The sequence below is a fragment of the Danio rerio genome, chromosome 1 (genome assembly GCF_052040795.2).
Source record: "Danio rerio strain M-AB ecotype USA chromosome 1, GRCz13ab, whole genome shotgun sequence".
NCBI classification, from domain to species: domain Eukaryota; kingdom Metazoa; phylum Chordata; class Actinopteri; order Cypriniformes; family Danionidae; genus Danio; species Danio rerio.
The window spans coordinates 46,078,851-46,105,071 of NC_141021.1; the positions used below are offsets into that span (position 1 = coordinate 46,078,851).

A 26,221-nucleotide genomic window follows, 5' to 3' on the forward strand; every position below is an offset into this window, starting at 1 on the left:
ACTAAATTAAAAAGTTACAAATTGGCGTGAGATTGCCTTGGTTGTCCAGTGTCGGTAGTAGGATTTTCCAGTGTCGGTAGTAGGACACCAAAAACAGGCACTAGTCATAATCACTTCCCAACAAGAGCTCATGATTGGATAATGAGGTGCGAATGTTGAATGAGGTTTAGATGTTCCAGCTCGATATGTGCGTTAAGCACTTCAAACAAGCAAAACGATCAACTAACGCAGCTTCTTTCACGTGAATCACGTCACGCCTCATTTGTACGAAATGCGCTGCAGAATGTCTATTCGCTTCTTTGCATTGACTTACCATGTAAATCATTTGCGCTTGTCGCCTCATCCACGTCTGGTGTGAACGCAACCTTAAAGATTTTTTTTTTTTTAACAACTTGACTGTTTTATGTTCATCCACTTACATTTGTAAAAACTATTAGGCTAACCTAATCAATGTGTGTAGCGACAACATGAAGAAATTGTGTGGAACTCAGAATTTCTTAATGTGCCCTCAAAAAAACCTTTTACTGATTGTTCAAATTACTTAAGCCTGGTTTATTCTTCTGCGTCAAGTGATCGGCGTGACCCACAGTGCATGCAAAGCGCGTAGCTGTGCATTCATACTGTACTTCTGCGCGCTGTTTCTGTTGCTCTGCAATAACACTTCCCAAACGCTAGTTGGCAGTAGATGTCTATGTTTCTCTCTGTCGATTTTCTTCGCTGGTGTTGTTATTTCTGAACGCTTCCTTAAAGTACAAGTGATTCAAACTCACTTATTTCGAGGCGGGAACCGGCGGACGTGCAACAACTTTAATCATAAGGTAAACACAAAACAAGTCTCCATCCGAAGCTCCTTGTAAACAGTCGACACTTGAAACAGGTGCTCCAACGAACTCGCGCGGCTTTCAGTCCCGCCCACACTCGTCAATGATTTCAAGCCGACCAATCACAGAGCTTTTGCAATGCATCGATGCAACGTATAGTTGTATTTTTATGACATCACGTCAGCAACCCCGATGGCCACGGCAAGGGCTATGCATCCACGTGCCGTAGCATACGCGTGCTCTAGATACAAAAGTATAAATCAGCCTTTATTCAAAATGAGCTGAAACAACACAATTATTAAGGCTTTTTTGGGACAACTTAATTGTTTTATGTTCAATCCACTTCAATTGGTAAAAACTATTAGGTTAACTTGGTCGATTTGAGTTGGGACAACATGAATTGTGTTTCTTACAGCGCATTTAACAGTTGCACTATTAAACTTAGTCAAAACATAAAAACACTGGAATAAAATATCAAACCGATTAAATTACCAAATGATTTCCCTCAGTGACAAATATGAGGAAAAAGCCTGCTGTTTAAAGATGTTGTCGTAAGTGAATCTGTGATGACATAATGGTCAATTTATTAATAGAAAGAGCAAATGATTTAGGCTAGACATTTGGTAAATGCACATTGGGTTACAATTTATGCACTATTAAATATCTGACTGCTGCATCAATAAAGCTGACAGCAGAAATATAGCACGAAGTATAAAAACAAATAGCAGACTGTAAATATCAGGGATAAAAAAGTATCAGGCTGATTAAATGGCTTGAATGGTTTACCTCGCAAATATATAATGTTGACGTAAGAGTTTCAAGTCAAAGGTGTAAGAGGCTTTACATTTGGTTTGTGTGTAAATTACAATCTATCCGGTTTTGTTGCATTTCAAAGTAATATAAATGATGACTGCAGTACGTTTTTCAGGCAGAGTTTTATACCAATGTCTACAGAGGACACCCAATAAAATGTCATTCAGTCTAACAATGGATTATATGTAAAATCTTGTCTGGAATATTAATATCAATTGATCAAAAATGATATTAATGGTCATTTTATTATAATAATTTTTTAAACAGCTGACCACTATTCTTCAAAGTTTTACACTTTTTTCAGCACAATGCTTTTAAATATTTAAAATATAATGCATTTGGTATAATCACCTATTCTAAAAATTGAGTGCTGGCTAACAGGTTAAACATTTACAGATTAGAATAGATTTATTTTTAAAATAAATATAATTTACAGTGAATGATGATGCTTATTTAAGCATGTTCAAAATACAAAGTAACTTTAAATTACATTTCAAGAGTTTACACTTACATATTGATTGACGCTATTAGCAGGTTTGGCATGATGTCCCGGGAGAGAACCCTGAGCTTGGAGATACTTGAGCCCAGGGCTGTATGTAAGGGGATGTAAGGGGAGTGCGAGATCAGAGCTCCCCGTGGTAAAGGAAGAAAGGGGGAGAAGGGGTGGATGGGGGGTTTCTTCGGAAAACGAAGATAAGGGAGTCATTTTTTGCTAGGCTACTTATAGTGAGTTTGGATTAATCTGATTGGCTAACTAAGGATTGTAGATGAGAGACCAGAAGCGGTCAATAATATCAGGTGCTCCTCTCGAAATTAGTTTGTGAAACTTCACCTGACGGACGTAATATAATTGGATAAAATAACATAATCGGATGTCTCATCTTTGACCCCCGTAAACTAAACTTTAAGAGAAAAAAATGAAACTGTTATGATTATTATTTACAGACTCTTCCTCAGAAGTAAATAGATTTGTTCATTGTCTGACCAAATAATCAGAGATAAACACTGTAGGCTTACTTTGACAGAATTCTTTGTTTATCTTTACAAAGTGTGCCAATAATTCTGTCCAGTACTGGATTAATTTGCTCTAATTATTGTTTTTCATTATAATTTATTTAAGGAAGTTTAATTAATAATGGTTGAAAGTTTCAAGAAGTTCAAAGCGTCAATCATAAGATAAAGTACTCACCTCTGCAACACATATGTGAAGGCTGCTTATTGGATCTACAAAGATAAATGTTGTTAATCAGCTGAATTGTTTATAGGTGAAATTATGTTGTGTTCCATTTAAAACAAATAGTTAGAGTTAGGCCCAGGTTCAATTCTGTATTTTTTACCTCTACCCCTTGAAACGGAGTGTGAAGAGAAAGGTCTTCAAATTTACCCCAAAGGACCGATTCACACAGGGCTTCAGTGTCAATGCTTGACGGAGAATGAAATAAATCCGCAATTGGCTGCTGTCTGAGTTGGGGCATTTGCATAAAGCAATCTGATTGGTCTGATTGGTTTTGTTGGCAATTTAAAAGTTGATAAATTCCCAACTTCTGCAGCGAGCATCACCGCTGAAGCAGCACGGATGGATCCAGAATTCAGCTTGGCAATGCTTGAAGTCACCCATTCACTATGTTGTTGCAAGCCCTTACGTCATACGATATCAATGATGGCGCCTTCTGTAGTTCAGTTGCATGGCTTGGTTACTTTTTGGCATTTATCTTTAAGAAATCATCAAGGGCAACAATTTGATGTTATCATCATAATATAATGCGGTAATAAGCATATTCGTGTGTAAACACAAGAAAACAATATTAATGTTACACCAGACACTGTAAAAAGCTAATTCCCAGTCACCAGCCTTTTCTGACAGGGTATTTCTGTCATCGAGTGACAGATTTGAAAATACATTGCAAGACTACTGTACAGTAGTTATTATTATGGATTATAGATATCAAAATTTTTGCAATTTTTTAACTCATGATGGTAAAACACGAACACCTTTATGAATAAATTAAAACATATGCTTGTTTGTTGTAGAAATTCTTAATAATGCCAGCCATGTTGCCGTTGTAGGTGGTGTATTTAGAAACTTTCGTACCTTGAAAAATCTCTGTTTCAAGGGCTATATAGATAAAGAGAATTGGGACACCCCTACCCCATCATGTGCATGCATAAAATTTGGGGGAAGTGCTAATGGGAAAGGCTAAGGGGTAGAATTGGGATTCGGCCTTAGTAACTAACTAAATTAACTACTATAACATACACTACCTGGTAAAAGTCTTGTTGTTGATCCCAGTTGTAATAGCAACAAATTATAACTTGACTTCTAGTTGATCATTTGTAATAGTGGCAGAAGGTAGATTTTTCAGATGGATCATCTGTTGAACTGCATCCCAATCATCAAGAACACTGCAGAACACCTATTGGAACCCGTATGACCCCAATATTCTCACAGAAATCAGTCAAGTTTGGTGAAGGAAAAATTGGTTTGGGGTTACATTCAGTATGGGGGCATGCAAGAGATCTGCAAAGTGGATGGGAACATCAATAGCCTGAGGTATCAAGACATTTGTGGTAACAATTACATTACAAACCACAGGAGAGGGCAAAACTCTTAAGCAGGATTGCGCTCCTCCTCATACTTCAGCCTCCACATCAAAGTTCCTGAAAGTAAAGAAGGTCAAGGTGTTCCAGGATTGGCCAGCCCAGTCACCAGACATGAACTTTACTGAGCCTTTTCCCTTCATATAAGCTACTTCTGATACCAAATGATCGACTAGCAGTCAAGTTATTATTTGTTGTTCCTAAACCATGGATAGGCGACAAGACTATCCATGGTTTAGACTAGGTAGTGTAGTCTAAACCTTATCTTCCCCTTTAAAAAAGCACACACACAGACTACCCTGTTGAGCACTAATAAGCTCAAGTCTTATATCCAAGATAGTAAGAGATACAAGATAATGTTGCGGCACTGTAGCTCCAGATATCACACAGTCAGCGTATCTGTAATCACTCTCTCAAAGTACGTGTCCTAATTTCTGTTTGCCACAAAGACGTGATGCGTGTTGGTTCAAGAGCTCATCTCTGTGTTTTCTCCTTCCTATTCCTCCCATCACAGATCAGCCGGGGGGCTGATGCGATACAGTCGGTGCGTGATACATTTAGTGACATTTCCACGCTGACCTCCTCCCACTCGTTCCAAACAAATTGGTGTTATTGAAATCGGAGCAAACTCGCACATTTTTTCCCCGATACAGACAACCTGTGCGACCTCACATAACTGAGGCTGATAAATATGTGATTGGAACTACGAATATTCATCAACTCTGAGCACTTCTGAAATGCACCTGGCAAAAGAACAAATTTGCATTTCCATTCTTTATCGGGAGTAAAATGTGAATGCATGTCATTAAGCAGGAGAGATGCAATTACAGGGCGAAAGGAGAAAGTCCTCCCACACACATTTTACCTTCCAGTGAGGCATGTCAGAATTAATAAACCCGTGTCTGTGAATGGAAATCCTTGCTAAAAGCCTGGGACGGGTGACATGGAGTTTCGCTCTTTTTCAATGCAAACAAGATTTCAGGTATTTGGTCCATTAAGCCCTCTAAATTCGTTATGCCAAAACTAAAGTTGTGGAACGAAAAAGACAAAATAATCCATCTCTGACAACCAACATTACGCATTTGGTGTAGCTTTCTAAACTTATACTAGTCATCTTGGCTTCTATAATCCATCCCAAACTCATTGGAAATACACGCCTTAACCTACATGTTTGAGAAGTGATAATACATTCACCAGGGGCCTCATGTACGAAGACTTGCGTGGAAATCTTACTAAAACATTGCGTACGCACAAAGCTGTAAATGTGCGTACGCAGAAAAAAATTCAGATGTATGAAACACTGCGTACGCCGAGTCTCACGCATATTCTTTTGTACATCCGAATGAACGTGAAACTGAGCGCAACATGCACGAGCACAAAACCCCTCCCTGCCTCCTCCCCCGTATGAATATGCTAATGACTATGCTAATGTAAAAACCCAACGAAAAAGCAATGGCAAAAGCAAGCAAAAAGAGAAACTTTGAACAGAATGTGAAATGGAGGTGCTGCTTTCGGAGGTAGACCGGAGAAAAGCGGTGTTATTTGCAAGTTTGTTCGGCGGAATTAACAACAAAAGAAAAAAAATAGAGTGGGAGAGTTTAGCTGATACGGTTAACACAGTTGGGTCTGAACATCGCACTGAGTGCATTTAAAAAAGAAATTGTGTGGTTTATATCTGTAAAATGTTGCAGTACCCTTCGCAGTCTCAGTGGCGCACCTCATAAGAAGCATGTGATCATGTACTGACACGTTCGAGCATAACTCGGCTCGAATCCAGCGTCTGATGAATTCATTCTTCTTTTTTTTCCCCGCTACATATCAGATTTTGCCCACTATTTATCACGAGAAAGACAAGTAGGAATCATCAATAAGTTTGTGCATCATATTTTATTTGCACATTTATTGAATGGAAATGTTTCTGATTCACGCATGCAAATTTATCTTCACATAGTGTCTTTATAGCAATGTGCGTGCAGTAGATAGCTCAGATTACATTGGGAAAACAGGCGACCGCTGCAAATTGTGCTTTAATGTTTAGCTGGTCAACTGTATGGTATGGAAATCTTACATACCTACTATATGAACCCGTCTCATACAGACGCCATTGCAAGGATCAGACACTTTGTAGAGAAGAATTTAACACAACTGCCTCTAGGAGTCGCCAATGGAAATAAAACAGACACGCACAAAAAATGTGCGTACGCCTGCCAGAAACCTGCCGTGAACCTGCGCAAATTCCCACGTTCAGTTCATTGTTAGTAAATCCAAACGTGAGCGATTCTGAGCGTGAAACCTGGCGTACGCAAAGTTTTTGTGCGTACGCAGCGTTGATACATGAGGCCCCAGGTATGTTTTGATACACGTTTCAAGTGACAAATCTACTAGAGGGCGCTGTGTCTACATTTTAGACTATCTGAAATGCGTTAATTGAGGTACGTTTGGTTGTATATTTCAGATGCGTACTGTAAAAAATGCTAGGTTCCACACAAATCATTTAAGTTAACTTCATCGTTATTACAATTTAAATGGATTGAACATAAAACATTTAGTGTAAAATGCGTTCGTTAGATGAGTTTTGTTACACCTTTCAGGTGACAAATCCACTAGAGGGCGCTGTCTACATTTCAGACCATCTGAAATGCGTTAATTAAGGTACGTTTGGTTGTATGTTTCAGATGCGCACTGTAATAAAATGCTAAGTTCCACACAAATCAATTGAGTTAACTTCATTGATATTACAAATTTAAATGGATTGAACAAAACAATTAGTGTAAAATACGTTCGCCGGATACGTTTTGTTACACGTTTCAGGTGACAAATCCACTAAAGGGCACTGTTTACATTTTAGACTGTCTGAAATGTATTGAGGTATGTTTGGTTGTATGTTTTAGATGCATACTGTTAAAAATGCTAGGTTCCACACAAATAAGTTAACTTCATCGTAAATACAAATTCAAGTGGATTGAATATAAAACAATTTGTGTAAAATACGTTCGCAGGATACGGTTTGTTACACATTTCAGGTGACAAATCCACTAGAAGGTGCTGTCTACATTTTAGACCGTCTGAAATGTGTTAATTGAGGTATGTTTGGTTGTGCATTTAATATGCGACCTATAAAAATGCTAAATTCCTCACAAATCAATAAAGTAACTGCATCGTTACTACAAATTTAAGTGGATTGAACAAAAAAAATAGTGTAAAAAACGTTCGCCAGATGTGGCTGGTTACACGTTTCAATTGACAAATCCACTAGAGGGCGGTCTAAATTTTAGACTGTCTGAAATGCGTTAATTGAGGTACTTTTGGTTGTACGTTTCAGATGCGTCCTGTAAAAAATGCTGGGTTCCACACAAATCGATGAATTTAATTTTGTTTTTACAAATTTAAGCAGCTTGAACATTAAACAGAGTGTAAAATACGTTCGCCAGATATGTTGTGTTACACGTTTAAGCTGACAAATCCACCAGAGGGCGCTGTTTAAATTTTAGACTATCTGATATGCGTTAATTGAGGTACGTTTGGTTGTATGTTTCAGATGCATAGAGTAAAAATGCTAGGTTCCACAAAAATTGATTAGGTTAACTTCATCGTTATTACAAATTTAAGTGGATTGAACATAAAACAAATAGTGTAAAATAAGTTAGCTAGGTATGTTTTGTTACACGTTTCAGGTGACAAATCTACTAGAGGGTGCGGTCTACATTTTAGACTATCTGAAATGCATTAATTAAGGTACGTTTGGTTGTATATTTCAGATGCGTACTGTAAAAAACGTTAAGTTCCACACAAATTGATTAAGTTAACTTTATCGTTATTACATTTAAGTGGATTGAACATAGGACAATTAGGTTGTCGCCAAAAAAGCTAAAAGTCATTATTTGAGTTCACTTCAATCTTGTACACATCTATGAGAATGTACAGTCCAACAATTAACCACTAACTATGCTTCCATTCAAAAATGCGAATTAAACGTTCGTACAAAACTGGAATATCGCATAAAACATTAGCGAATAATGAAACATTTCCATCAAATGAGTCAATAAGAACAAAACCGTCACTTCATGATACACTATTACCAATTATCAAAAAGAAAAATGAAATTTGCTGTGGTAGAAGAAGCCACTGAAGTCTTTTATAAAATAAACTACTTACAATTACGACGGGACACAATAAACGCAGTCGTCCCTGGCTTTTACAGACTTTTAGAGACTGCTCATTGGGAGCACATTCGCTAAGCACAGTCCTGGACGGTAACAATACCAAATCATTTTAAAGACAGACTACAGCTAAGGCATTTTAGAATGACCAAAACAACATTTCAGATGTTGTGCAATGTGGTCAGTTTACTGGTTTGTCCATTAATGCCATCCCATTGCACATCATCTCCGACAAAAAAATGGACTGTCATTGCACTGTATAAATAGGCACTTGTAAAAAAATATATTATAATAACAATGATAATAATAATAATAAAAATCATGACTTTGATGTGCATGCTGGAATATATTTGGTAAATGTATTTCTATCCTAATTTGTGTTTTTCTTATTGCATTAATTTTTTTTCAAACTCAGTCATGCGTTATGCGCATTTTCAAAATGTCTGCACATCTTGGTATTTCCATTATGAGGTTTTTTTTTATACGACAAAGTGCAAAATGCTGGATGAAAGCATGGCTACTGACCTAGAGCTTTTTAAAAAGCAAACGTAAAAGAATCACACACTGTGACCATAGTTTTACCTTAATTTTACATTACTTTAATCTCTTTTGTGGAATCATCCTTCTTTGGTTTCGAACCTGAGCTCTCTGCGTCACAAATACAACACCGTATACAAAGTGAGCTACCTAACAGTTGTCCATATAGAGATCGACAGGTCAGGCAAACGAATTTTATCCCAAATCAAAGTCAACTTTAAATTCTGTAGTATTTATTTGCCATTGTGCAAAGAACCACACAGAAATAATACTATTCGTCAATATGTAATGTAATGTATATTTATATCTCTCCATACCACCACCAGTGTGCAACATCCACTTGGATGATGTGATGGCAGCCACAAGACACCGGCACCAGTGCGCTTATCACACACAAGCTATCGGTGGGTGGAGAGATGACGTTAGAGACAATTCAATGGATGGGGATGATAGGAAGGCCATGATGGGTATAGGGCCGATGAAGGGAATTTGGCCATGACACCGGGGTTACACCACTACTTTTACGAGAAGTGCCACCATGGGATATTTAATGACCACAGAGTCAGGACCTCAGTTAAACATCTCATCCAAAAGATGGTGCTCGATGATATTATAGTGTCCCCTTCAATATACTGGGGCATTAGCCCTCACACAGACCACAGGTTAAGCGCCCCCTGCTGGCCTCACTAACACCACTTCCAACAGCAACCTAGTTTTCCCATGTGGTCTCTTATCTTGAACTTAGCCCTGCTTAGCTTCAGTGAGTAACCTGTCTTGAGCTGCAGGGTGATATAACAGTGTCAATAATATATTAAATATCATTAGTGGAAGTAGGAACAAAAGTTATCAGCGTCATACTGCCCCATAGCATTTATATCATCTGCAATCTAACGTACGTTTAAGTGCATTTTTACGATTTCCAATGAGCCTCTGTTGCTATAATCACGCCTGCAATGTGAAGTAGAAAGCTGAAAAAAGGGGCGAGGGAAATGCCTCTGCTTTCAATGCCAAAAGGAAAATGACATTTAATGCACTCAAAGACTCGGGAAGCCAGAAGGTCACGCTGAGCCTGCGTGAATTGCAAAAGGAAGAATGTCAAAGGCTTTCAATTGCGGAAACAAGTAAGGGTAGAACGACATTGTGCCATACAGTGATTCCGTTCAAAAATCACAGATTACCACTCACCGAGGGGGTGATGCATTCATCAAGAAGGTCAAAGGGATAACGTGCATCTTTCAAGCTGCTGTCGGTAAATGGAGCCTGGGCAATGTTGCAGATGCGAAAAAACAAATTAAACGACTACAAGTTAGAGCAGAAGAGAGAGATATATATTTTCCGTTTCAGAAGGAGAGAAAACATTATGACATATAGCAACACATGGCTGACATTGCTTCGAGTGTGGCTGGATTACAAGGTGAATTTGTTCTTGTGTTGTGTGCACTTCTAAGACGAAACCTGTGATAGACTTTGAAATGTTTTTTTTTATTTCCTCTGGTGCAAACACAGAACATATACTCAGAGAATGAGTTAAAAACACAAAAATGTGCGCACTGTTGAGCCTGGAGGACGGTGGTGGGCTCCAGCAGGGATGAAGTCCTAAGGCAGGGAGGGCAGTCTGGTTCTTACACTCCCTCTAACGTGTTACAACATCTTCCTCTTCTCAAACTCCTACAGAAAACAGGGAAGAGGAACAGGGGTCAAACAAACATGATCTGTTGCAGCAGCAGTGTCAGGATCAGGTGTTTTGTTGCAGTTGGAATGTACAGGTCCAAGTTTACTGTACTGTTGGTTACAGGAAATAATTATGGCTATTTAAAAAGGAGATGAACAAAAACAAGAGAAGGAACAATTCTAATTTGATCAATGTGATATTCGTAAACATTACCTAAATACTTTATAAACACAAAGATATGTCATAATTATATGAAAATTGGGAATTGGGAGGGGGGGAAACAATCCAGAAAGATGGAATTATGAGCTTATATCTCACAAGTCAGGCTTTTCTTCTTCTTTTATAGGCTTTCCTGCAACAATTTTTTTTCAAAAATCAGAATTTGAATCTTGCAATTTTGACGACTCCTCAGAATTGTGTGCCCTTATATTTTGGTATTGCACGTTTATAATATTTTCTAATTGTTAAAGTTTTGAAACTCTTGTGAATTATGATTTTATTGAATGCCACAATTCTCCATTTTCATCTTGCGATTCTGATTTTTTGCTTGGAACTACAAGACAAACTTGTATTTTTTTTTCTGAAAAATTTAAAACCAAACATGTTAAAAACAAAAAGAACTAATTTAAAAGGTATTTTAACTTAAATAAAACTATAAAATGTAGTAAATGTATTGCCTTTAAGCCCTTAAATCCATGAACCAGGGTTTCTGCAGTAACATTTAAGACTCTTTTAAAACCATTATGAATGAAATTTTAGACTTATACTGGGCTAAACACTAAGGATTTTTTCTAATAGCCCAGTTAGGTCTGTAAATTGTTTTAATGAAAGATTATGTAAAGTAATGTGTTGATTTAGTTTTCTTTCGCTGATTAGGGAATTCAATTTTGAAAAAAATCCTGTATACATGTCTTAAAAGCTGTTTTAAATTGCATTTCTTTGCAATAATATATATATATATATATATATATATATCTGATAGGGTAGCTTTACCTGGACATAAGTTGCATCCCAAATCACATACTTATGCACTATTCTCCTACATCATTTAGAGTATAAACAGTGTTGTGCGTTCTCTCTGGAATTCTAAAAAGAATAAGTGCACTTTAAATACCTGGACGATCTTATTCAACCGTTAAACAAGTGTCGATAGTTGGACACTTCACGCACTCAATGGCTGCTGCATTGATCCGGTAGCAGAAGGGGCGGAGCTTTTGGGCACTGATTTTGGATTACTTATTTTGATTTGCGAAAGTAAAATTCTCCTACGAGAGTGATTATAGCGCCTCCCGATGGTGAATGCAGTTATACTCATGGAAGGTATTATTGGTTTGGTAATTTATTTTGCTAATTTGGCAACTGTCAAACGTCATCAGGGAAACGGTTTGAATTTCCGCTTAATAAAAAAACGTTAGTGTTCCATTTGGTGGGACACTACATTCATATACTATGCTGTTGAGTGTGTAAGAACATAGTGCATAGTGTGTCATTTGGGATGCAGCTATCCGCTTGTTAAGTGATGACGTGTTTGTGATGTATATAATACTGTTTCCGGGTCCAAGCTGCCATTCACTTGAGTGAAGAAATCATTTGTTTATGATCACTTTTATTCCTATCACACATTAAAGTTAATTTTACATAAAGTCATAGTGTACACAGCAATCTCTGGGCTTGCTGCATAACAAATACCTACATTTTAACAATTTATAAATAAATTATCACTTTCTGGCCATCGGATATTAGGCATGGACATATATACTGCGATCGTGACTTTTGAAATTATTAAATCACTTTGTAAACGTTTATTATTGAATCTCCCCATTCAGTTGAATAGAGCGCTTGGACCCGGAAGCCGTTCTGCGTGACGTCACACTTAACAAGCGGATAGGTAAACAAACACCTGTTTACAACTATTTAAGACCTACAAAACAATATTTCAGTGAATTTAAGACATTAAGGCCTAAAATTTTGCATTTGAAAGAGTTTAAGACTCAACGAACACCCTAATGAACATTTGGTGGTTGCTACACTGTAAAACCCAACAGTCAACTTTATCAAATAAAATTGAGTGTAATGAACTCAAAATTTACTGAAAGTCCCTCATTTGTAAAGAGTTTTAAACTCAGTGTCGAAGGTAATAAGTCAATTAAATACCTCATTCACAGTACTAATAGATTATAGATTAGTTCAACTTAAATGGTTTGTATCATTCGGTTTAATCAAATGATTTTAGTTGCCCTAACTTATTGGGTTTTACAGTACTCAGCTGGATTGAGTTCTCTTCATTTATTGGGTTTTACTGTGCTCAGATTGCTTCATTTACTCAAATCAACTAAGTTCAAAGAACTCATTAGGATTTTGAACTTAAATGTTTTTTTGCAATTGGTTTCTTCAAATGGTTTGAGTTACCTTCACTTTTTGGGTTTTACAGTGTATTTTTTTCAGTAACTGGATTGTGTTGAATAAACTTTGTATTTGGGGTTTGTTTAGCCTGGTACAGTATTTCTAATACATAAATCTCTCTTCAAGAATCCATATACAGCACATTTAGCATTAAAATACATTAATTTTTTAATTTTTTAATTCCAGAAAGCTCTACGCACTAAACGGGAGAAGACTGTGTGTTTCTCTGGATTTGAGTAGGTTATATAAAAGGTTAAAGACATTTACAGAAGCCGAGGGTAAACACACACTGTTGCTGTGCGAAAAGCATTGTACAATACAAAGACAAATGTAGATTGTTCCAGTCAGGAGCAGCTATTTACATAGTTAATTTACAAAGGCTTACAGCTGCAGGGTGATGCATTGTGCTTTTGAAAACGCATTTTCCTCAGCTAAGGGTGACGGAATGCTGCATTTCGGAGAGAATTCCCTTATGCAAATGGCATGTTACAGAAATGAAGACGCTCGGGTTCTTCTTTGAAAATCCTTGAATCTCTACTGCCATCTAGTGTTCAAGTAACACCCTGCCTGGCACATACTATAGACTGCAGGAAATGGCCTTGAGTAGCTGAAGACGATATGACATATTTGCTGTGATTACATCATTAGTGGAAACTTTGTGAATTAGTTATGAGCTTAAAACTATGAAATGTTAAGACACATATCTGGCACATTAAAATGTCTGTTTAAAGGAAGATTCAGGTTTAAGAAGATCAAAGTCATATAAAGTTTGTTTGTATCTCAAAAATTTCTAAAGAAGTACCCCATTATGGAACTTCACATTGTTTTCAATTGCAAATATGAGTGTAATATTACAATTTTAAATATATTACAGTTCAAAAGTTGTAAATATCTATACGATATTTATATAAAAAAAAAACTAATTAACTTTAGCTAATTAAAATTGTTTTTGATCATTAAAAATAAAGTACAAGCAGTGTAATCATTGTAATCAGTGTAAATCATTTTAATATATTTTGACATAACCATGTAATTTCTTCATTCTAACATGATGATCTGAAACATCTCTCAATTAGGCAAGGGATGATAAACAGTTTCAAGATTTACCACGGTTTGGAAAAGTCAAGGTTTTAAATCCTCTAAAATTATCTGCTATACCATTCCAAGCTATTTGTAAGGTTTTTTAATATGATTTGCATGTGTTGTAAAGAAATCAGTGTTTTGAAACTAATGAAGAAAGCAGAAGTCAATGATTTATTTTAATTATTTAGTCTGACATGTTGATTGCTTTTCCCAGAGATGGGTTGCGGCTGGAAGGGCATCCGCTGCATAAAAACTTGCTGGATAAGTTGGCGGTTCATTCCGCTGTGGCGACCCCGGATTAATAAAGGGACTAAGCCGACAAGAAAATCAATGAATGAATGTTTATTGCTCTAAAATATATTTTTTTTACCCACACATTTAAATAGAACTAATGTTAGAGCAGTAATCACATTACCACAATACTGTGATTTTTTTATCCAAGGTTATGATACTGCCAGAAACTTATGTTTCCGTCCATGCATAGTCTGAAAATCAATATTTGTTCTGCTAAACCATTTTTGAAAGCCATTATCATTTTTAAAAATATATATTTTAATGAAAAGAAAATCTTTTGTAAGACTGAAAACCTCTCTAGTGCCAGCTTAATGGATACTGAATAATGGTTACTTAAATATTCATAATTCATATTAATAATTGCAACATTTGCAACTATTGCAACATTTTACGGATCCCAAATACAACAGTAGCACATATAAATGTTACTTGTTTACTTGAGTAAAATGTGAAGTAAAAACAGTTTGAATTGGATTATCATCATTTTATATTGACAAATATTTTTGTCAACATCATTCATACCCAAGCACAAAAACAACAAAAGATACTGGAAAATAAGAGTTTAAAAATTAGATTGTTCACTCAAAAATAGAAAATTCTGTCATTATTTACTCCCCCCTTTGAGTATTTTCTGGTTAGTTTTGTTTGCCCTGAAGAAGATATTTTCTAAGTGTTGCTATAAAAAAAGTTTTAGGGTACTTCCACACTAGCACTTTTGATCCCTCCCTGGTTCGTTTGACATCAGAATACGGTACGTTTAGTTAGTGTGAACGTTATTTTCTGAACTCGGGTGCACACCTGTGAACCGTACCCTAGTCCGCCTGAAAGAGGTTTGGGGTACGGCTCGTGCGAACTCTGGTACGGTTCACTTCTGATATGAATGCAATCGTACCAAATAATGGAAGTGAACTTTAGTTTTCATAACATTCATTCGTGTGTGTATGTCTGTGTATCCCCAACCTTAACAACAAGTGGGACTGAGTGGGACTGTGCAAACAGTGATAATGTCAGCTTGTCTCTACTAAAAACAACTTTTGCAGACATTGCGTGACGTTCTGAACATTTAAATTTTTTTTTTTTTCTTTTTTGCGGCAGATAATGCTTGTGGATGTCTGTATTTTGGTTCGATAACAAAAACCAAAAGTTTCAGTTAAAGTAGAACAACCGTGATATGAGCAAGTCTCTATTTTTGCGCTTTGCTTTTTTGGCCATCACCTAGCAACAACTGTACACAAAACAGCAGCTTGATGTCGCAAGTATACTGGGGTTCAGGAGGAAAAAAGACAATGTGACCAACTAGCCGAGTGGGGACTATAGAACTTGGGTTTGGACCAGGCATTCGAACCAAGTGTGAAAGCACCCTTAACTACTATGGAAGTCAATATTGCAAGATTCCATCATTCTTCAAAACATCTTATTTTGTGTTTAAAAAACAAAAAGAAAAGCTGGCTTGAAATGACAAAATGTTAATTTTTAATAAACTATCCCTTTAAAATTCAGGTTGAAAACAGGGCGGGGCAGGTACATCGTGAATAAGTTGCAAACATTCATGTGTGTGTGTGTTAGGATGGAGCAAAACCGAGGAAACACACAATCAACTTGGAGGCATGGCATCATTATTAAATCGGCCAATGAGATAAACACAGATGTATGAACACAATGGGCTGCAAAATTAACAACCAGCCAGAGTGTTTTTCATCATTACTTCCAATGATTACAAATTAGAAGTCAGGGGGTGTGGTGGGAAGAGGACAAGAAAAACGGTATTGATGCCGAGGAAAGAGCGTTTGCTAGCGCTGATAATGAAAGGCTAAAATGATGAATGAGTGTAATACGCGCTTTCACTTTTTATACATCTTGTTAAAAGTGCTGGCTGTGATAAATTGAGATAAAGAGGCAGAGCTGCTAACTCTCGCCAATACAAATGGAGCTTTGTTCATTTCCCCTTATGTGGTGTAGCTTTCTATAGAAAATCTTACGGTGAAAAAAGAAAGTGATTGTCTAAGGGGGCCCTTTATATTAGTCACCGCTTTGGCCCAGAGAATGGCGAATTTCCAGTTTGGCTAGAGCCACACAAACCGATAAATCTACTTTAAAAAGAGCTCTCTGCAAGCTGACATGACTGTGAGACTTGAAAAGCACCAGTTAAAAATAATCATAATAATAAAAACCGTTGTTTTACTAAAAAGAAAGTCTTTAATGGCTGGCTCTCGGTGTGTTTGAGTTTGCTGAAGTTGAAAACGGCATTAAGCATTTTGACAGTGAGGTAAAACCTGGTGTAGGCTGGCTCTTTGGTGACTCTGACTGCTCAAACTGAGAGAAAATGGCCTCACCTTGAATATAGTGCTGCCCAGCTGAGCCGGAGACATGCTGACGACAACGCCAGCTGACTGCAGAGCCGCAATCTTCTCTTTGGCTCCCCCTTTCCCTCCGGCAATGATGGCTCCTGCATGGCCCATTCTCCTTCCAGGAGGAGCCGTCAAGCCAGCAATGAACGACACCACCGGCTTAGCATTGGCACCCTAAAGAGTCCAAACAAAATAGCATGCGTTGATGGACTGCACAATACATGAACACACAAGTTTTTAAAGAAACTGATAACTGGATTCAGCTAGAATTTAAATGACAGTGATAGTTAAGGCCTTTAAAAGGTGCTGTATGCACGTTTGACACCCAGTGGTTGAACTAATTACTGCACTCTTGGTTCAAAACACCAAAAGCTCCGCTTGCCAGATTGACTACATCAACCGTCTGATTTAAGATGTGTTATAAAAAGCAACAACACAGGATAGAAGGAATATTTTCCATATGAAAACCAGTTTTCGTCCCAACAAACACCTGAAATTTATATTTTAGAAAAGGCTACTATTTCTTGTAGATGAACAACAGGATAATCTGACAATGATCACCTCAGGCACAACTCATGTGCTTTATTCAGTGCAGCAGCAGTTAGTTTACCTCAGATCTTGAAAATAAAATAAACTTAGAACTTTAGAACTGTGACTTAATGCAAGCCATCAAAGAAAATCAGTGATTCAGCATGTACTTTTAATAATGTTCAAGAGGTTTAATATGTATTAATTAGATTATAAACCTTACTATTTTGTTGAAGTGCAGTGAGTGACTATTCTGTGCTTCTGAATGGCTGTATTTAAATTTATGTCGTGTTTCGACTGGTGCAAACAGCCACATTGCTTATCACGGCAAATCTCATCACGTAGCAAGTTGTTAGGACACTCATCTATGTAACCTGCTCATGTAATGTTTATGTTCTTGATATTTAGACTATTTGTTAATTAATACACACCTTATGTGGAACTCTGAATCTGTGTCTTATTTCGGCATCTGCTATTATCCACCGGAGGTCGCATTTCGGTCGCGGACACATACTTTGAGAGCCTTTATGACTGAATGAATGAAATACGCTGTTTTCCACCAAGGCAACCCTTGGGTGCTAAAATATTATTGGCTAAACTGCCACTGGGTGGGTTAAAGGGACCAAAACAAAGACAGAGGTTTCAGCGTGTAACACACAGTTTCAAAGCAGAATATCAGACTTCAGCATTGTTTTTCAGATAAACAAGTATGTTCACTTTGCATGTTTTCTAAATATCTGCAAACAATTCTGGTGTTTTTAGGCTTTAGAAGAGTCAAAATCTTACATACATCACATTTAAGTCATTCCAAAACAGTTCTCTCAAGTTTTTGCTTTTTGAATTTTCTGCCCACAATCTTGTAAAAATATATATATTAAAAGGAATAGTTCACTCAAAAGTCAAAATTAATTTTGATCATTTACTCACCCTTTACTCGTCTCAAACCTTTATGAGTTTCTTTCTTCTGTTTAACAGGAACAAAGAAAGAAGAATGCAGAAAACCTGTAACCATTGTATCTTCTATAGTATTTATTTTCCCTACTGTGGCATTCAATGGTTACACGTTTTCAGCTTTCCTCAATGTGTTCAACAGAAGAACGAAGATCAAAAAGGTTTAGGGAACCACTTGAGTCAGAGTAAATAGTAAATGCATTTTTATTTTAGAGAGAACTATGCACAAGAGCACTATATATACAAATATTACTATAAATACAAAGCATTAAGCAGATTTTGATAACTTTGCATTCACTTTAAAAAGCTGTGGCTAAATGGTTGTCACGTTTCCTGGCTAGGCCACAAGGCATTTCTTAACACGTGTATATGTGTGTTTCCACTCTGATTTCCACCCAAAGTCATGTGGTATTGGTGAATTGGATAAAACCAAATTGGTCGTAGTGTGTGAATGAAAGAATGCAAAGGGGTTTACCATCAATAAGGATTGTACTTTCAGTGTGGCTGGAAGGGCATCTGCCATGTAAAACAATTGACTTAGTAATTGTGGGCTCATTACGCTGGTGACCATTGATGAAGCAGCGAAAAACTTTAAGTTCAGAAACGTAATGTATTCCCCCAACAAAATGAACATTTCACTTGTAAAACTTCTGCTTTCCCAGAGAAACTTTGAGTTCCTTTGTAAACTTGTGTCCTTTCTATGAACTTCATGATGACTTGCAACACCTGTGTATTGAAACTCTCACTCATAAAACTCTGTGTGCCCTTGCAAAACTTTTCTGAAGGAAATAGTACGAGGTGGATGAAGAGCAATATTTTAGTGCTTACGCAAATTAATTCAATGATTTGCATATATAGTACATAGATGAAGTCAGAATTATTTTTCAAGATACTAGTATTCAGCTTAAAGTGCTATTTAAGGCTCAATTTGGCAAGTTAGGGTAATTAGGCAAGTCATTGCATAACAGTGGTTTGTTCTGTAGAGAATCAAAAATATTGCTTAAGTGGACTAATAAAATTGACCTTAAATTATTTTTGAAAAAACTAAAAACTGCTTTTATACTAGCCGAAATACAATAAGAATTTCTCCAGAAAAAAGTATATTATCAGAAATACTGTGAAAAATTCCTTGTTTTGTAATGCATCATTTGGGAAACAATTGAAAAAGAAAATTCACAGGAGGCCTAATAATTTTGACTTTAACTGCAAGTATAATACTTCAAAAGTTTTATGTGTTTGAATTGAAATAATTTACTTGACTGTTGATAGAATACCTGGTTTATTTTTTGAAGCAATTGAATATAAAGCAAACATTTCAATTTGTTTTTTTGAGTGCTTTATTGTGGGTGTCCATAAAAACAACAATGGTCATAGCTGCGCAAAGAAATGCCTGCAAGAATAATGTTTTTGAGACAATTACGGGAGGCGAGTCTCTATTTTTATTTCTTCAAACTGCAGTTCACAGACTTGTAAATAAGAGGTAAAGATAAGTGCAGAGGCTTTTAGACGGCGCATACTGTGCTGAAAAATTGGCATTAAAAGGGAGGCAGATAAAGGCATGTAATAGCTTGTGTGGGAGTAAGCAGATGGGCAGACAGTGGCAGAGTCTGTCATTTTACACAATCTCACTTTCATGGAAGGTAATTTGTCATGTCCACGCCAATTAACTGCCATTGCTGATGGACCATCATGCTCAGGTCTGTTTTTTTTTTCCTCATTCCCACCATATTGTGCCCTCATGAATGACATTCTAATTCCAGAGTGGGGTATGGATGTCGAATTCACAAATGCAACAGGTAAAAGATGGTTGAGAATATATAAAATAAAATTGTAGACTCTAAATTTAGGTGGGCTATTCCACAGCTCAAAAATAAATAAATAAATAAAATAATTTAAAATAAGAAATAAATCAAATGAAATATTAACCAATTTCAAGTTTTACAGTGGTTTGGAAAAGTCATGCTTTTAAAACTGCTCTATACAGTTAGGTTTATAAATATTGGGACATCGGCACAATTCTAACATTTTTGGCTCTATACAGCAACACGATGAATTTGAAATAAAAAGAAACGAGGAACTGAAGACTTTGCAGTTGAGGCCTGGCAGAGCATTACCAGGGCTGAAACCCAGCATTTGGTGATGTCTATGCATTCCATCCTTCAGGCTGTAATTGACTGCAAAGGATTTGCAACCAAGTATAAAAAAGTGAAAGTTTGGTTTTTGATTATTATTCCGTCTTTTGGTCCCTTAACAAGTGGGAGGCACATATGCACACAGTTGTAATTCCTACGCCGTTCATTTGATCTGGATGTAAATACCCTCAAATTAAAGCTGACAGTCTGCAGTTAAAGCACATCTCAAATTCATTTCAAATCCATTGTGTTGGTTTATAGAGCCAAAACTGTTAGAATTGTGTTGATGTACCAATATTTATGAAAACATTATCTCAAAAGATAACATATGAACAACAAAAATAGCTTGTGCACCAACGTTTAAGCATGTCATAAACCAAACAGTGCAGTGACTAATTTATTTAAAGAAAAGAAATATATCTAAGATCTAGAAGTCTTTTCAAGTTGTTAAGAAGTCTGCATTTTTGAAAATATAGCAGAGGTCAATGACTGAGTAATTTAGCCTGACATGTTTATCGTTTCAAAATATTTAAAATGTTTCTTAAAATTAAATAGATTGTGTGAATGGAAAAAGTTGTACACATTTTAGAGCAGTAATAACAATACCATGATACTGTGAAAATATGATATTTTTATCAAAGGTTATTATAACTACAAAATTTTAAGGTGCTTTCACACCTGTGGATCGATTCTTTTGTTCCAAAACAGGGATTAAAATTGTTACAAAGTTGCCCTTTGTTCTTGGTGTGGTTCGCTTTCACACAGCAAAGTTCCTAAATGGACCAAAGTCACGTGCAAATAATCTCTCCTCACATTGGTCAGAGTTTCAGGACTTGTTTTTCAGAGTCCCACTCAGCTTTCAGGCGTCCTTATTTTAATTTATGGCAATGAGCAGTAAGACATAAGCGAAAAGCTGCACTTTGATTTTGAATGATGACACCCACAGACATTGTCACCAGATATAAATCCAAGGTAAAACTTTCTCATACAGAGCCGTTGGCTACAACTAGGCTTTAGATTATAGACAGAAATAAAAGATAAACCAAGACTGCTGATGAACAGATGAACAGCTCTCGTTAATAGTTAACATGCTTTCACTTTCTTATTTGACATGAAACACACATTTACCAGTAGGAATGACATCCCGCCCTACTCATAATTCTCTCTTCATATAGCTATATATGCATATTACATATCCATAATACACTGTGATATAGCCTGGCTCGGATCACATTGCTTTCTCACTACAATCAATCCACTCCAGGGGTCCGTTCTTCGTACCTCGCTTAAATGATCTAAGATGATTTGGCAGATCCTGGATCTTTTAATCTTGATAACTGATCTCTCGCTAATTTGGTTCTTCAAACAAGTTCGCGAATCAGATTAGAATGTCTGGATGAACTGATCTGAGATCGCTGCGTGTGTTGTGAAGGACAGATCTATCGATCCTCGAAATCAAGATCAGCAATGCAACGATTGGCTGACGGCACAGCAGCGTAATGACATCATCTGATTAATATTTAATTATCCATGTGAGCAAAATTACATCAAATTAGCAGTAAACGGTTTGTTAAATATGACACGCAATAGCCTTTCACATTTGTTGTGAGCTGCAGGCTTTACACTTTCATGTGTCAAGAGTATTGTATTTCATGTATTTCAGTGCATATCAATGTATTTATTTCTACATTTAGAAAAGATTTTCTTTATTATAGTAGCTGTTTTTTAATCGGTGTAAAGAATAGCTGGTTGTTTAAAAAAGCATTTTGATATTGGTAAAGGTGTCTGCAACTTTTGTGAAGCATCAAATCACTGGCATATTAACTGCCAAAACATGTTTATGACTGCATAAATGTATTACTGCTTTAAAAAAAAAGTCACATATTCTGCATTTCTATTATACACAATTTGTACTAAAGCGATCTAAAACGTTCAAATCAATAAGTTTTCTCTTTGCACCACCAGGTGGCAGTCTTTGTACTTTCATTTCGAGGGTGCAGATTGCATAAGTTTTATTAATATATAACTTTATTTATTTTATTAATGACTATAACTTTATATATATAGTTAAAAAAATATGTACCATTTTCCCAAGTGTATATAACTACTACTGTAAGAAAATATCAGAATTCGGAACATACTTTCTGTATTATCTTTGCTTGAACTGACCCGATCTAATCCTGTTTAAATGAATTGAACCTGCTCCCGATCAGGTTTGACCTAGCAGAACTGTTGCTATGACAACAACTCTTGGATCAGCTTTGAAGAACGAAACGATCCTGGATCGTGTCAAATCGTCAATATCCAAATCCAGCTAACTGAGTAATCCACGTACGAAGAACAGACCCCTGAATTCGTTTCAATCGAGCAGAGACCACCTCATTCAGGCAATATCAATTGTTTTGGCGTGGCTCCGAGCGTGATTGCTGGATTCACATATCGTCACCTTAGAGTTATAAGGTTCCATCTGACATTTTTATCAAAATTGAGTTTTTGACGTATTCTTATTAATTGACAATCGATTAACATTACGGTATATTTTTTTTAGAAGTTGTTTACATTAAGACTTTTTATTAAAAAAAAAAAGTTACACACATACTGTTTGCTATGGAATGCAAAAACTTTGAAGCTCAATATCTCAAAATCATTCAGAACGCAGTGAGAACCTTGGAATTCCAAGGCGACGATATGGCAAACAAACCGCGCTAATGGTGGAAATGTGCCAGGTTCTGAAACAAAAGCCTAGGTGTGAAAGTACCTTTAATCTGACCCATGACTATAGTGCCAGCCCTATCATTCTGGGGTAAAATGCAATTTTTTTTTCTTGTGACAGACACTTTGCATTCTAGTAAAATGATCTTTTAAATATCCTATTATAAAATACATTTTTCAGTCATATACTTCTGGGGGTTGCCAGCTCCGGTGGACCTACTGCCATTGAGATCAATAGGAATGCTAATGGATCGATTTCTCTGGTATTATAGACCTCCTCTGGCTCTGGCACTCATTTCGACAAGTTCATTAGCATCTCACAGGAAAGAAGGTTTCTAAACTTTCCTGGCAATTTTTTAATATCCCTTTAAAGTTTTCCCATTTAGTGAATGCAGACTTCAGGTACAGGAGAGAAAAATGAATGTGACCGTCAGTCAAAGACTGTCTAACTTAATACTTGATAATCTTCAACCACCGGCTAACATTATAACGCTCCACAGGAGCCGTCTTCGGTTCAAAGCTCAAGCTCTGCTCAAGCTGTTCATGCTCGCGCAGCCGACCGCAGACTAAAACCTAATCTGAGAAGATTACAATAATGAACCGAGGTAATTATATTTTGCTCATGCCTAAAACCTTGAGAGAAGGCAAGAGCGAAATGCCACCATTTCAGTCTGTGCTCCTTTTATGTTGAGTGATGACTTCTTCACTTCGCACACTCTTTAGTCGACCTCAATCTGAGGTTGTTTAGTAATTACATGACTCACATGAATGTTAAATGTGCAGTCCACCCTATAAAAATGCAAATGCCATCATTATTTACACAATTTGAGGGGAATTTATCCACAGAAACAAACCACAGCCTAGAACCACTTTAGGCTGAGTAATTTTTTTGTGAACTATTTAGTAAAAATGAATAAATTGAATACATTTTGACAAAGTAAAAAACAGGCATGTAAAGAACATCTGCAAAAAAGCACAATTTGCCAGCTTCCATGCTAACAAACGCAAAGCCTGCTCTCAATCATTCAGCAGCTCCCAATAGTGTTGCAGCGAATGCGGACTGTGAGTGGATCTTAACAGGCAATGTTCCCTAGGTGATAAATGTTAGCAATAAGCAAAAACAAGAGTGTAGCTGACAAGCACTTGAGCGGAATATTAATATCAATATGCTAATTTGGTTGAAAAGCAATTTTGCCGTTTGCCTTGGCAATTCTGACATGAGGTCTGGTGTACGCTTGTTGGGAGTTGATAAATTAAAAGGAAAGGGAGGGAAAAACAAGGTGCTCACGCCATTATTTGCACAGTGCCACCGAAGCTAATAAAAAGCAAGTATCAGATTTAAGCAAGGGGCTTTTAAAATGTGCTGTGAAGTTATGGGATTAAACCATGAGACCTTTGTCACGACTATTATTCCAAAAGAAAAACAGAGGCATTTCCTAGACCGGCCTAAAATGGTTCATACAGCAGCATAAATCTGACATGACTTTTTCTCAAGCTAATAGTTTACAAGCTCTCCGTATGGATCGCTGCTTCTATTACCGCCTAGATCCTGATGTATCATCCCTGTCCGCACTTCTTAATGAGAGCGGCATGCGTTTAACAGTCTGATCAATTCAGGTCTTGTTAACAGCCACGCAGACGAAAAATTTCATAACTGCCAAATACTTCTCCCAAGGCTAAAATCCACCACATGAAATGTAGCATGACCACATATTGATCTCCATTATTCATGGTCAAGGCCATCTTTGGAGCTTTTGCTTAAAAAAAAAAAACTACCTTGCTGAGGTAATGAGAAAAGTTTACCCGGAAAGGAGCAATTTCATACAATTTGCAACTAGTCAGCAAGGAATAATTTCCGCTGAATCAATTCTGCCTGTAATTTAATTGACAGGCAAGAAGAATGTTTCACAGTGCTAATGTGTACTCAAAGAGCTACATGCTTGCTTTTCTCTAAGTACACAAAAACATTTAATGGTTCTCACAACTGTGAAACTTCTCAACAATGCTGAAAATTGCAGGTTCGCCGTTTACGTTCAATTCATGTGTCCATAATAAAAACAATGAAGAATGAAGGAGAGTTTCTTTGAGCATCACTCCAAAAAGAGGCACTCGTCCATGCAGTGAACATATTCAGAGTGATTTTCTTGATTTCCTGGGGTTATCATGCCCCTCCGCTGTTACACTCTTAGACTTGAGTATTGTGTGATTTGTGTCGTCGCCTGGGTTCCTTTTGAGAAAATGGACTTTGGTGGGTCAGTACACAATTTGCCACAATCAGCACAGTTGAAACTATTCTAGGAGCATTTCTTTGTGCCCAAGCCTCTTTTTTTTTTTTTTGAAAAAGTCTCCAAATGCAAGAAACTTGTTAACAAATCAGCTCTCTCAAGGACTCTGAGAGACTGTAGGAATAAATATGACATGGTTAATTATGACGCAGAACAAGAGTTGGGGAGGTCTTTGACTGGGAGCGAAATCCTGCCTGGCTGGTCCAAAGATCACCACGAAAACCCTGTAGATTTTCCTTCACAGCCAAAACAGATCAAAGAGCAGCTGGAGGCTGTTTTCTCATTCACAGAAACAATGTGTGCTCGGAGGGGGCGAGCAGCTTCTGCCAGCAGGGAAAGAGGAGCTCTTGGTGCGGTGAGGGTTTGTGTTTGTTGGAGAAAGCCGCCGATATCCAAAAGATGAAAAATATTGTGTACTTCCCAAGGGCTACGAAACAAAACAACTAAGAATTGAGTCATCATGTGCCTAAAAGCGGTTCATAAATGAATAAAAGTGATCCTCTGAGTGGGGTCGCGTGTGAAAAATTTAAAGGCACCGCTCCCGCAAAACATTTTAAAACCAGCATAAAATTCAACATTTGAAACAATAAAACATACACCTGTCATATGTCCTGATACACTTTAGAATATCACAATCTAAACTTGTCTCAAATCTTGCTTTATTTCTTAAACTCAATTGTTGTACGACTTCAAAAGACTTGGAATGATTCCTGCAACCAAATGTATTACTTCCATGGTACTTTTACCGTTTCTTAAATATTTAATTTAAATATATTAGTTCCGGGTGAATCAGTTCAAATTTGCATGTATAGTTGAAGTCAGAATTATTAGCCCCCGTTTAACGGAGGGCAGATTTATTTTCAACACATTTCTAAACATAATAG

General features: G+C 36.9%; 1 protein-coding gene and 2 long non-coding RNA genes across 4 annotated transcripts in view; 1 reads left to right on the plus strand and 2 right to left on the minus strand.

Moving 5' to 3' along the window:
• Positions 1-70: 70 nt before the first annotated feature.
• LOC147846982 (uncharacterized) lies at positions 71-8,393 on the plus strand. Its single transcript, XR_015476874.1, has 3 exons — positions 71-5,431; positions 6,579-6,884; positions 7,968-8,393. It is a non-coding gene; the product is annotated as an uncharacterized LOC147846982 (long non-coding RNA).
• A 1,842-nt stretch (positions 8,394-10,235) lies between these two features.
• suclg1 (succinate-CoA ligase GDP/ADP-forming subunit alph) overlaps positions 10,236-26,221 on the minus strand; it is a 32,444-nt gene continuing 16,458 nt past the window's right edge. For both annotated transcript variants that reach the window (XR_015475708.1, NM_001002577.2), the window contains 2 exon segments: positions 16,715-16,903; positions 10,236-10,597 (listed from right to left, as the gene is read on the minus strand). Coding sequence is in view for 1 of the 2 variants with exons in the window: in NM_001002577.2 (NP_001002577.2) it covers positions 10,571-10,597; positions 16,715-16,903 (216 nt within the window). In the remaining variant the exon portion in view is untranslated.
• Positions 19,921-25,731, minus strand: LOC147846983 (uncharacterized). The gene is made up of 3 exons (XR_015476878.1): positions 22,687-25,731; positions 20,734-21,598; positions 19,921-20,241 (listed from the first exon to the last, which is right to left on the minus strand). It is a non-coding gene; the product is annotated as an uncharacterized LOC147846983 (long non-coding RNA).